The 12,262-nt window shown below is 69.4% G+C and overlaps 1 protein-coding gene across 1 annotated transcript; it reads left to right on the top strand.

Moving 5' to 3' along the window:
- The first annotated feature begins 511 nt into the window (after positions 1–511).
- On the top strand, positions 512–10,479 carry LOXL4 (lysyl oxidase like 4). The gene is made up of 15 exons (XM_038410105.2): positions 512–583; positions 1,538–1,823; positions 2,465–2,637; positions 3,213–3,418; positions 3,802–3,840; positions 4,045–4,261; positions 4,807–4,990; positions 5,688–5,842; positions 6,419–6,586; positions 6,905–7,067; positions 7,355–7,598; positions 8,227–8,342; positions 8,679–8,815; positions 9,166–9,277; positions 9,567–10,479. Exons 2-15 carry the CDS (start codon positions 1,562–1,564, stop codon positions 9,635–9,637), a joined length of 2,247 nt encoding a protein of 748 aa, XP_038266033.1. The 5' UTR covers positions 512–583; positions 1,538–1,561; the 3' UTR covers positions 9,638–10,479.
- The last annotated feature ends 1,783 nt before the right edge of the window (positions 10,480–12,262 follow it).

The raw sequence follows: 12,262 nt of genomic DNA, 5'->3' as shown, positions 1-12,262 counted from the left end.
GGGGTCGGGGGGCCCCAGCGCATCGGGGGGCAGGCGGGGGCCCGGCAGGGGGGCAGGTGGGGACCAGGGGCGCCGGAGGGCCCGGCGGGGATCAGGGGGCAGGCGGGGGACCGGCGGGGGACAGGGGGCCCGATGGGGGGACAGGCGGGGGTCGGGGGGCAGGCGGGGGGGGCAGGTGGGGACCAGGGGCCCCGGGGGTCGGCGGGGATCGGGGGCAGGCGGGGGCTCGGCGGGGGGCAGGGGGCCCGATGGGGGGACAGGCGGGGATCGGGGGGCGGCGGGGATCAGGGGGGCAGGCGGGGGGGCAGGTGGAGACCAGGGGCCCCGGGGGTCGGCGGGGATCGGGGGCAGGCGGGGGCCCGGCGGGCGGCAGGCGCGGCTCGGGGGGGCCGGGGGGCGCACGGGGAGCCGCTGGCTCTGCGCCCGTCCGTGCGGAAGCTACTGGCGCGGAGCCTCCCCGGGGCCGGGCTCAGGCAGGGGCTGCCCGGAGCGGGGCCGGGGCGGCTGCCGCGATAAAAGGCCGGGCGGGCCGGGCCCCAGCAGCTCGTCGGTCCCCTCGGTCCTGCCTGGCCCGGCCCGCGCGGTGAGTGGCGGGGAGCGCCGGGATCGGGGCCCTGGTGCGGGGCGCTGCGCACAGGGGGCGTTGGGGGCACAGGGTGGGGGGATGTGGGGCTGTTGGGGGGCAGGTGGGGGATGTAGGGGCATTTTATGCACAGGGTGGGGGGGATGCGGGAGCATTGGGGGGTCACAGGTACGCTATGTGGGGCTGTTGGGGGGACACCCGGTAGGGGGATATGGGAGGCAGGCAGGGGGATGTGAGGGTCAAGGGGGGCACAGGGCAGGTAGGAGGATGTGGGGGATTTGTAGGCAGGAGGTTGTGGGGGGCACAGGACGCGTGTGGGGGTGTCAGGCTGGGAGTGGCAGTGGCTCTGCCTGGGGGCGCAGGGAGCAGTTCAGGGGGCAGCAGCCCCTGTCACCTTATAGCTGGTTAAGGTGGGGGAGGTGTCGGTGCTGGGCCAGGCAGCCCCCCAGCGATTGGGCAGCGGGCTCTGGGGGAGACGGGTGTGACACCTGCTGGGGTTTGAGCTGGGTCACACTGGGGCCATTGGCTATGTGGCTCAGTGGGTGGCAGTGCCAGGGCTGGGCTGGGCACGGGCAGCGCCTCTTCCCATCGTCTGCTCCTTGGATCTTTGCCAGCAGCTACCTGGGCTGTTGATTTCTGGGACCCTCGCTCCCCCTGGTCCTCCAGCGCACCAGGGCTTTGCACTGGTGGGGTCCCTGCCTGCACGTGGGGTCCAGCCTGCTCGGGGTGGGTGTCAGGTTGTGATGGTTGCAGGGTGAGGTGGGGCCAGCGCTGCTCTCTGGCACCCGGGGGCTGCGTGTGTCCAGGGCCCGTGGGGAGCAGGGCGAGACTCGCAGCAACACCCCTAGAGGGGAAAGGCCCCATCCCAAACCCTGCCCCCGAGCCAGTCTGTCCCCCTGGAATCAGTGGGATGGGGCGCCCCTGGGGACCCCTGCCATGCCGCACTGTTTCTAGGAGTCTGTCTATGGAGGATCAGTGATGCTGGCTGGACCCGTCTCCACCCTGCTCCTGCTCTGCCTGGCGACCCCCAGCTGGCAGCAGCCCCCGCAGATTCAGGTGCGGCTGGTGGGGGCCAGGAGCCAGGACGGCGAGGGGCGGCTGGAGGTGCTGTACGATGGGCAGTGGGGGACCGTGTGTGACGATGACTTCGACATCCACGTGGCCAGCGTGGCCTGCAGGGAGCTGGGCTTTGAGTCGGCCGTGACGTGGGCCCACAGCGCCAAATATGGCCGAGGGGAAGGTAAGGCAGCGCTCCCCTGCTCACGGGGCAGCCTGGGCACGGCTCCCATGCATACACCCAGCCCACGCAGGGCGCCAGCTACCCCAGAATGGAGTGCGGGCTCCTGTGGGTGGAGATATGGGAAGAGCCCCCAAGCTGCAGCACTCTCCCCTCCCCAATGCCTAGTGCTGGCTGTGGGGCAGCTCCCAGCAACTCCAGCCCTGGCCTGTCCCAGCAGGGGGAGCTGTGGGGGGCAGGGTGTTGGTTGTGGGGCAGCTCCCAGCAAAGTCAGCCCTGGCCTGTCCCAGCAGCGGGTGCTGTGGGGGGCAGAGCGTTGGTTGTGGGGGGGAGGTCCTGGCTACTCCCAGCAGGGGGCGCTGTGGGAGCCGGGGGGGGGCATGATGTGGTCAGAAGTACAGCCCCTGAGCTCTCCCAGGAGGTGGGGTGTCTGCTAGTAATTTGGGGCATCCCATAGTCAGTGAGCCCCCTGCAGCCCCACCCCCCCCGATGCTTTCGGGGGCAGGGGCTGCTGGCCTGAGGCCCTGTTGCAGAGCCCATGGGGGGAGGGGAGTGTCCCAGCCCAACCCAGGGCCCCTTCCAGGCCCCGGGGGTGCCAGAGCTCCTGGCCCGGGCCCATCACTGACCCGCCCGTGCTGCGTCAGGCCCCGTCTGGCTGGATAATGTGCGCTGTGCCGGCACCGAGCGCTCCCTGGCCGAGTGCGACTCCAACGGCTGGGGCGTGAGTGACTGCCACCACGGAGAGGACGCCGGCGTCGTGTGCTCGGGCCGGCACCCGCCTGGTGCCCCTGCCCCGGGCCCAGCCACCGGCCTGCAGGTGAGCGGGGTCCGGGCTCACGGGGTCCTGGGGCTGCTTGGGCTGGCTGGGGGCGCTTCCCACCTGGGCTCCTGCTGCCGGTCGCCCTGCCCTAGTGGAACAGTGCCCACCACAGCCGGCAGGGAAGGGCCTTCGCTCCACAGCGCAGGGCCAGGGGATCCCTGGTTTGCCGGGCCAGGAGCTTCAGCTAGTCTGACCCATGTAATAGGCCCGAGCCCCTCCCCCAGGAGCCACGGCCCAGGGCTGCAAAGCAGGAGTGCTGCAGGGAGGACAGCCCAGGCCCATGGGGGCAGATCCCTGCTGTTACTCCAGCCTTCAGCTCCCCCTCCCCGCTCCCTCCTATCCCTCCCCAGGCCTTCCCCCACAGCTCTGCCGGTGCCCCTTGCTCCTGACCCGCAGCCCTGGGCATCCTCCTGCCACCCCTCCAGACTCACACCCATGCGCTGCCCTGCCCAGCTTCCCCCAGTCCTACAAAGCTGGTGTTGGCCCCACCCCCGAGTGCTCTCTTCCGCCTGGGCCCCAGGGGCTCCCCATGTTTCCTGGGCCCATCTCACCCGGTATCTGGCCTGGGGCAGGGAAGGAAGCTGGAGGAGGTGCGGCTCAAGCCCATCCTGGCCTGGGCTAAGCTGAGTGTGCCCATCAGCGAGGGCGTGGTGGAGGTGAAGCACGAGGGGCGCTGGAGGCAGGTGTGCGACGCCGGCTGGACCAGGAACAACAGCCGCGTGGTGTGTGGGATGCTGGGCTTCCCCCGGGAGAAGCGGCTCAACACCGACTTCTACAGGTAGCGCCGGGCGCAGTGGGCGAGTGCAGAGCGGGGCAGGGGGGTGCCTGCGGTCAGGGCCGTGTGGCTGGCTAGGGGGTGTCCGGGCAGGTCCCCTCGCAACGGTCTGTGGTGCTTAGACGAGATGGCGTGGGAGGGGTCCAAGGTCACAGAAGGTTGAGTGTTGCACACGCAAGTGCATTGGTGCAAAGGGTGGGTCACAGGCTCCCTGGGGTTTGAAGTCCTGGATCCAAGGATGAAGTGGAAAACATGCAGACCCCTGAGGGGGTGCAGGGGGGGCGGAGGGCACGGCGACCCCTGCGCAGGGCTGGGGGGCGGAGGGAACAGCGACCCCTGTGGAGGCTGCCCATGGCCTTGCTGACCTGCCTTTTCGAACCCTGCAGGAAGCTCTGGAACCTGAAGTTGAAGGATCCCAAGTCGAGGTACGGACCCGTCCCTGCCTGAGCGCTCCCGTGTGGGGCCGACCCGCCGGGTGCCAGGCTTCCCACGGGCTGCCGGCGGGAGGAGGGGGTGCACCCGTCTCATAGGGCAGCTGCACATCACTAGGGGTGCCCCTAGAGCCGGGCGCTGTTGGCGTCGGCCGGGCAGGACCTGGCGTGAGCTGATCTGACCCCCCTGGTTCACAGCCTGAGGAGCCTGAGCCAGAAGAATGTGTTCTGGATCCACCGGGTCAGCTGCCTGGGCACGGAGCCCCACCTGTCCCACTGCCCAGTGCAGGTGTCCCCTGCCACCCGGCTCCAGCCCGCCTGCGCCCATGGCATGCACGCCGTCGTCAGCTGCGTCCCGGGTGCCGAGTTCCAGAAAGCCAAGGCCAAGCCGTTCCACCAGGGCCTGCGTGCAGAGGTGAGCCCTGCCAGAGCCACGGCCCCGGGTCTGAGGGACATGGGGGGAGACCCCATGAGAGCCCCCGGCCCCGAGGGGATGGGCAGCACCACGGCGTGGGCCGGGGGTGGGAAAACGGTTCCTCTTGGGATTGACGTCAGCAGCACAAACCGAGCAATGGTTCCGGAGGGGGAGCAAGGCCACACGCCGGCTGGGGGGTGGGGGGACTCCTGGCTGCTCCTGTCCCAGCAGGGGCCGCTGTGGGGAGCGGGGCAGGAGCTGGCTGTAGGGGGAGCTCCCAGCTACTCCAGCCCAGTCCTGTCCCAGCTGGGGGTCCTGGGGGGACAGGGAGGGGGAGGGTGTTGGGTGGGTGGGGGCTCCCGACTGCTCCAGTCCCAGCCTGTACCAGCAGGGGGCACTGTGGGGAGCAGGGCAGGAGCTGGCTGTGGGGAGCCCTGGCTACAGGGAAGGGGGTACAGGCCAGACCCCAGCTCTCTACCCCAGCCATTTCCCGATGGGGGGGGTGCATGAACACATTTGGCCCCTCCTAACCCCCCCCCTTGCAGGGGCCCCAGGTGCGTCTCCGGGCTGGCGCCCAGGTGGGCGAGGGCCGGGTGGAGGTGCTGCAGCACGGCCACTGGGGCACCGTGTGCGACGAAAAGTGGAACCTGCTCGCAGCCAGCGTGGTGTGTCGGCAGCTGGGCTACGGGACGGCCAGGCAGGCCCTGGCGGGGGCCCAGTTAGGCCAGGGTGAGCCGGCTAGAAGCAGCCAGCGCGTGGGGAGCCGCGGTGATGGAGACCTAGGGGACAGGATCCCGGGTGCCATGGTGGGGGGGCTGGGGCCCCACTCTCATGTGCCTGTGTCCCGGGAGCAGTAATGGGGGTGTAGCGGATGAGCCACTGAGGGTGAGCTCTGGGGCGGCATGGGGGGGTCCCTCTGCAAAGGGCATTGGGGTATCCAGGTCTGGGCTCCCCAGTGGCAAAGGGCCCTGGGATGGAGCAGAACTGGCAGGGAGAACCTGGAGCTTCGGGCTGGGCAGCGTCTGGGAGGGACGAGGGAGAGCGGCCGGATCCCGGCGTGAGGCCTTTGGGAGCCAAGCTGGGGAGGGCCGGGCACACCAGGGACCGGCAGCCAGGCCTGGTCCAGCCCCCAATGTGTCGGGCAGCTGGGGAGCCCCAGGACAAGCTCCCAGAGAGCGGGGATTCCCCGGCTCTCCATGGCTCAGCCCCTAAGGCCTGTCTGGGGCTGGGGGGCTCTGGCCTGTGCCTTGGAGGAGGCCAGGCTGGAGGGTCTAAGGGGCCATTCTGGCCTCCGACCCTCCCGAGGGAGGAGGGAGCTGCCCTGTGCAGGGAGCCCCTCGGGTGGCGCCGGGGCAGCCTGGGGGCGGGGATGGGGTCCCTGCAGGCCCCGGGGGCAAGTCGGGCTGATGCTGGGCTCTGGCTGCAGGCCTGGGCCCCATCCACATGACCGAGGTGCAGTGTACGGGCTCCGAGCGCTCGCTCCACGAGTGCCACTTCCAGGAGGCGGCACAGAGCGGCTGCCGGCATGACGCCGACGCTGCCGTCCGGTGCAACGTGCCCCGCATGGACTACCAGAGCCAGGTGAGCCCCCCCGCGGCCCCTGGGGGCTGTCAGTCATGCTGGGGGGTGCCGGGGAGTGGGGCACATAGCTAGGGAGGGGGCAGTGTGGAGCCATCTAGAAGCGGGTAGCCTGGGGTAGGTGCCATGGGGTACAGTGGGGCAGGGAGGCCTGCGGGAGTGGGTACTGAGGGGTGCTGGAAGGTCTTGGGGTGTGAGTGCCATGGGGCACTTCTGGGGGAGTGGGTGCTGGGGGGTGGGTGTTGTGGGACACTGGGGGGACTGGGGGAGTGGGCACTGGGGGGTGCTGGGAGATCTTGGGGAGTGAATGCTGTGGGGCACTTCTGGGGGAGTGGGTGCTGGGGGGCCTGGGGGAGTGGGCACCATGGGACACTGCAGGAGGAGAGGGTGGCACAGGGAACCATGGGGAGGATGCCACAGGCTGAAGGAGGTGGCGAATGACATGGAGGAGACATGGGGTGGGGCAGGCAGCCGGTGTGGAGGTCCCCTGGTGCCTTAGCTGGGGTGGGGGTCTCCAGCCCTCCAGTAGCTGTCCCCAGGCCGGGGGAGGAGCTGGCAGCTAACTCCTGCTCTGCCCAGGTGCGCTTGGTGGGGGGCCGTAGCCCCGAGGAGGGTGTGGTGGAAGTGCTGGTGCCGGTGGGGGGCGCCCTAAAGTGGGGCTCCGTGTGTGGTGAACGGTGGGGGCTGAACGAGGCCATGGTGGTCTGCAGACAGCTGGGGCTGGGCTTTGCCAGCCACGCCCTCCAGGTGAGTCCCAGAGCCGGGGGGGGGAGCTGTGCCCAGGCTGGGGGGGATGCATGGGGGGGCCCTGTGCCCTGGTGTCAGGGGCTGTTGTTGGAGGGGGTGATGGGGAGGGGCAGGGCAGGACCCCAGGTGCTGTGGCATCGAGGGGCAGGATGGGGGGTGCTGGCATCGAGGGGCAGGATGGGGGGTGCTGGCATCAATGGTGGGGATGGGGGGGCCCTGGCATCGAGGGGATGGGGGGCCCTGGCATCGAGGGGCAGGCTGGCCCTGGGCTCTTGTGTCCCCGCTGAGCACTGGGGCGTCTCTTCCCCCCCCCCCCAGGAGACCTGGTACTGGCAGGGCAGCCCGGAGGCGGGCGAGGTGGTGATGAGCGGCGTGCACTGCACGGGCACTGAGCTCAGCATCCAGCAATGCCAGCGCCATGGCCCCGTGCACTGCCCGGCTGGCGGTGGGCGCTTCGCTGCTGGGGTCAGCTGCACGGACAGTGAGTGACGGGCCTGCCTGCATGGGTGGGCGGGGGCAGCAGGTGTCGTGTCCCCAGGGCGGGGGTGGGATTGGGGATTTTCTTGGCAGTCAGCCCCCTCGATCTCACCCAGCCGAGCCGGGCGAGTCCTCGGTCGCCCACAGCTGCCTGCGGGGGGGGGGTGTCTGTAGCTGGGCTGCAGGGGATGGGCATAACGTCCCAGCTCTGCACCTGCCGGGGCTGGGGGGCCCTGCACGGCCCAGTGTCCCAAGGAAAGCCAGGCCAGCCTGACCCCGTGGATCCTGCAGCCGCCCCGGACCTGGTGCTGGACGCGCAGCTGGTGCAGGAGACGGGCTACCTGGAGGAGCGGCCGCTCGCCATGCTGTACTGCGCCCACGAGGAGCGCTGCCTCTCGCACTCGGCCGACCATGCCAGCTGGCCCGACGGGCACCGGCGGCTGCTGCGCTTCTCCTCCCGGATCCACAACCTGGGCCGAGCCGACTTCCGGCCCCAGACCGGCCGCCACGCCTGGGTTTGGCACCAGTGCCACAGGTGAGCACCACCCCGCGCGGCTGCACAGCCAGGCTCTGGGGCTGCGTGGGGTGCCAGCTCCCCTGTGCAGCAGCTGCTAGGAGCACCCGGAGCTAGGGCTGCTGGCCGGGTGCCCTGCAGACGAGGAGAGGAACCAGAGCCAGCAGCAGGGCTCTGGGCCGTGCCCAGCGAGCCGCTGTCCCAGAGCAGGGCCCTGCATGTGCTGCCCGGTCTCCCCATGCCTGGGCCCCACATGGCCCCCAGCTGGCTGTGTCCTGCTCTCCAGCTGGCTCTGTGGTGCCGGCCCCGCCTGGGGTAATTGGCAGCATCTGGGCCAGGACTGTCATTACGGCTTTATTTGGATGCTGAGCTGTAATTCTGGGCCCAGCCGTCAGCCCCTGGCCCCCACCCCTGGCAACTCCCTCCTCTCCTCCCCCTGCCCTCCCCGGCCAGGGGTCTGGCTCTGCCCACTGCAGGGGCAGGGGGGCTTCCCCGAAACGCGCAGGGGCTTCACCCTCCAGCCTCCCCATCCCGCTCACCAAGCAAGGGAGACCTGGCCTGATGCCTGGAGCAGGTCTCGGGGGGCACTGCTCCTTCCCCCTCCCCACCGTGGTGCGCTCAGCTGCCTGCTCCCTCTCGTCCCCCACAGGCACTACCACAGCATCGAGGTTTTCACCCACTACGATCTGCTGACGCTCAACGGCTCCAGGGTGGCCGAGGGGCACAAGGCCAGCTTCTGCCTCGAGGACACCAACTGCCCCCCAGGTGTGGGCCGGACTCTCGGTAACCCCTCGTCAGACCCAGCACCCCCTGCTGGGAGCTCCCCCCACAGCCAGCGCCCTGCCCCGCCCCCACAGCACCCCCTGCAGGAAGCTCCCCGCACAGCCAGTGCCCTGCCACGCCCCCACAGCGCCCCCTGCTGGGAGAGGGCAGGACTGCATGGTCAAGAGCATGGAGTAGCTGGGGCTCCCCGCACAGCCAGCACCCCAAGGGAGAGCTCTCTGCTGCATGGTGGGTGTGCAGGGGGACGGAAGCGGGTGCTGGTGGGACTGGGGGAGGGGAGCTGCCTGAGTCATCCTGTCCCCTCACCATCTCCCCCAGGGCTGCAGCGGCGCTTTGCATGTGCCAACTTCGGGGAGCAGGGTGTGAGTGCGGGGTGCTGGGACACCTACCGGCACGACATCGACTGCCAGTGGGTGGACATCAGCGACGTGGGGCCCGGCAGCTACGTCTTACAGGTAGGAGCCAAGTGCCAGGGGCCAGGGGCCAGGGCTTCTCCAGCAGGGCCTGGGGCAAAGGTCTGTCTGTCCCCCCAAGGCCTGCTCAGGGCCTAGCTCTGTCCTGGGAGCTGGCCAAGGTGGGAACCCGCCAGCCTGTCCAGAGGCCAGAGCCACATCGGCTGTGCCTGCGGCGGGGAGCAGCTGGTGAGGGGCCAGGGGCCCTGGTGTGAGGCTGGGCCAGCTGGGCACAAGCTGCTCACCCAGCCCCCATCCCTCTCCCACCAGTCCGGGCACCAGCTCTGCACTCCTGGCCTTGCCCCCCCCCGCGAGCTCCCTGCCCCTCCTCTCTCCTCCCCTCTCCTGCCCAGGTGGTCGTGAACCCCAAGCACGAGGTGGCAGAATCCGATTTCTCCAACAACGTCATGAGGTGCCAGTGCAAGTATGACGGGCACCGCATCTGGCTGCACGGCTGCCACACAGGTAATGGGAGGTGCGTGGGGCGTTGGGGCAGGGCCCTGGGGGGTCGGAGTGGGTGGCGGGAGGGGGAGCGGGGCTGGCTGGGCCTATGGGAGGCAGCTGGAGTGGCAGCCGGCCCAGCCCGGGGCCAAGGAGGGCAGGGGTAGCTGAGCCCCTCTGGCCCAGCTGGCAGCATACCCCTCTGGGGAGCAACCATGGGCACCAAGCCTCCAGGGACAGGCCCTGTACCCCTCCCCCGCTCAGCCGGGCAGGGGGTGCAGGCCCCCCTCACCCGCGTCCCTCCTCTCCGCAGGTGACCAGTACGGCGCCGACGCAGTCCGAGAGCTGGAGCAGCAACAGCGCCTGGCCAGTAACCTCATCTGAAGCGTGTGGGGCGGTGCTGAGCCCTGGTGCCAGCAGCTGTCCATGGGCCGGGGGAGCAGCCCAAAAGAGGGCGTTGTGGGGCTGAGCTCTGCCCCCTGCACAGCAGCTGCCGGGGGGAGGCTGGGGCAGGGGGGTCACACTGAATCCCTGTGCATGGGCCTTCCTGCCAGCCACGGGGCTCCCCCGAGAGCACCCCCACAAAGGCCCCTCTGTGCTGGGGGGCAGCTTCTCCTGGGCCAGTGCTGGGGTGGCACGCCAGGCCTGCCCCCCTGAATCCTGGTTGTTGTCCCCCTGGCCCTCCTGCAGCGGGGCAGCCGCAACTGCACTCAGGGAGCCTTGGTATTTATTGGTGATGGAGGGCAAATGGAGCTGGTGCTCACCGAACGCCCAGGTGGCACCGTTGGAGCCAGCAGCCGCGCACCATGGGGGAGGGCACCATGCCTCACGCCCCAGCAGGAGCCTGCCTCCACATCCCATCCCAGGCCGACTACCTCAGCCGCCCCAGTGGCCAGCACAGCCCTGTGCCTGTGGGGCCTAGGCCCCCTCGTCTCAGCAGCAGCCTCGGGCCTGCCACCACTTGTGCAAGCACTAGCGTGTCACTAATAAAGGTTTTGTGCAAGTCAAAGGCTGGGGTCTGGATCCAGGGGGGCATTAGGATGGAGTCGAAATTGTCCATAATATTTTGTATGAATAGCATGTGTGTGCCTCAGTTTCCCGGGGGTGGTGCCTGGTTAACAGGGGTGGGGGTGTTTGCTCTTTGCAGAGACCCAGAGCTACAGGTGGGACTGTGACCCAGCTGCGTGGGGCCTGGCCCTAGGAGAGAAGGGCCCAGCCATGTGTTACCTAGCAGCCCAGGGGCCCACCCTCTGCAGGAAGCCAGCCAGGTTCGACCAGCTGGAGACCAAAGGGCCAGGTGCCCAGGAGCTAGACCAAAGGACCGAGGAGGAGCCCTCGGGGGGCTGGAAGCAGGAGTCACGCATCCGGATGGGGCTCAAAGGGGGGGGATGAGAGCTCTGGGACTGACCCAGCTGGAGAACAAAGGGCTGGGAGGGGTCAGGGCGGGGCTGCTCAGGGGCGCCCAGAGGATTCAGGGGGCCTAGGGTCTTCGGCGGCGGGTCCTTCACTCCGGGTGCGTTCGGCGGCACTGAAAGGCCCCTCTGGGCAGCCCTGGGGCTGCTGGAGGCAGAGGGAGAAGCTCTTCGGGGCCGGGCCTATGGAGGGGCCGCGAGCTGTGGGCCCCAGCTGGGCCAGGCTGTAAGTTCCTGCTCTCGGTGCTACCCGAGGCCCGGCTATGCCCGTTCCAGCCCCTCCTAGCCCCTGCGGTCACCCGCTGGCTGAGTCCCTGCAGTGCAAGGAGCCTGGGGGTGCCTGGCTCCCCTTGGGGCATCTCCCTGCTGGACCCACTCGGGGGAGAGTCACGACATGACCTGCGGGGGCTGCAGGCACTGAGGGTGGGTCCCAGAAGGTGAGGAAGCCCTGGGCCTGACCCCAGTGAGGGTGTGACCCTGGGGGGCTGACACACTGAAGGGGGCTCCCGGGGCCGTGCAAGCACCAGGCCGAGGAACCGGACAGGTGTGGATGTGCAGCAGGCAGGGGAGGCTCAAGAACTCAGCCCAGGAGCAGCCCTGGCCCCAGCCCCCTCCACCCCGCCGATACCCCACTGGGGGCTGCGGTGGAACACGTGGGGGTAGCCGTGCAGCCTGTGGGACCCCCTGCCCAGGACTCAGCCTTCCCCCGAGCCCTTTCCCCAGCACCTGCCCCACCTCTTCCTGCATCCAGGGCCCTGCTCATGCACCCCACCAGCTCCAGGGGGTTGCCTGGGGGAACAAGGACGCAGCCCCAAGAGCCCAGTGGGGGTTGGGGGCCTCCCTGCTCCTCCACTCCCTGCTGCACAACAGGGGGTGCTCAAGGGGGCCCCCAGCATGGATGACTGGGCCAGCAGAGGCTGCTGGGGAACAGCAGTGACCCCCCCACACACACACGGCCCCAACTGCTACTCCCCCCATCCCCCCAAAGAAGAGAAAGAGGGAACCTGGTTGGAGGGAAGATGCTGGGGCCAAGCTGCAGGACCTCAAAGGAGCACCCCCAACCCACCCTGGCCTGGCACGCTGGGGACAATGGTGGGTGGCCATGTGGGGGGCTGGGGAAGAATGAGCTGAATGTGAGCCTCTGGCACAGGGGCTCTGGGACCAGGGCAGGGCGCTGGCATGGGAACTGGGGGGACCTGGGGCTGGAGGAGGTGCTGGAGGGCCAGAGCCGAGTGGGGTGCTGGGGCTAAGGGGCTCTGGGGCCGACGCAAAGCAGGGCACTGGGGCTGGCGCAGTGGCTGGGGGGTTGTGCAGGAGGCAGATAACGGGTGAGGGGCCACATGGCAGATTAAAGGCCGAGAAACCTGCCTTGAGGGCTCGGTCTCATGGAACGGCTGCAGCCTGACCAAGGTTGTGGGGTTGGGGGGTGATCACAGGCTGGAAGTAGCTGCCTGGGGAACAACCACTGAACCCTAGGCCTTGCAGAGACCGACCCTGCGTGACCCATGGCAGCCCAGAACCCAGCCCCACTCACACCAGTGCTGCTATGTCCGTCCTTACCAGTGAGCCATGAACCCTCGCCCAGCGGACCCAGTGG

This window comes from Dermochelys coriacea, chromosome 7, assembly GCF_009764565.3.
Source record: "Dermochelys coriacea isolate rDerCor1 chromosome 7, rDerCor1.pri.v4, whole genome shotgun sequence".
Classification (NCBI taxonomy): Eukaryota; Metazoa; Chordata; order Testudines; family Dermochelyidae; genus Dermochelys; species Dermochelys coriacea.
Note: the sequence above shows the minus strand (reverse complement) of the source record. Positions and strands in the feature narration are given on the sequence as shown.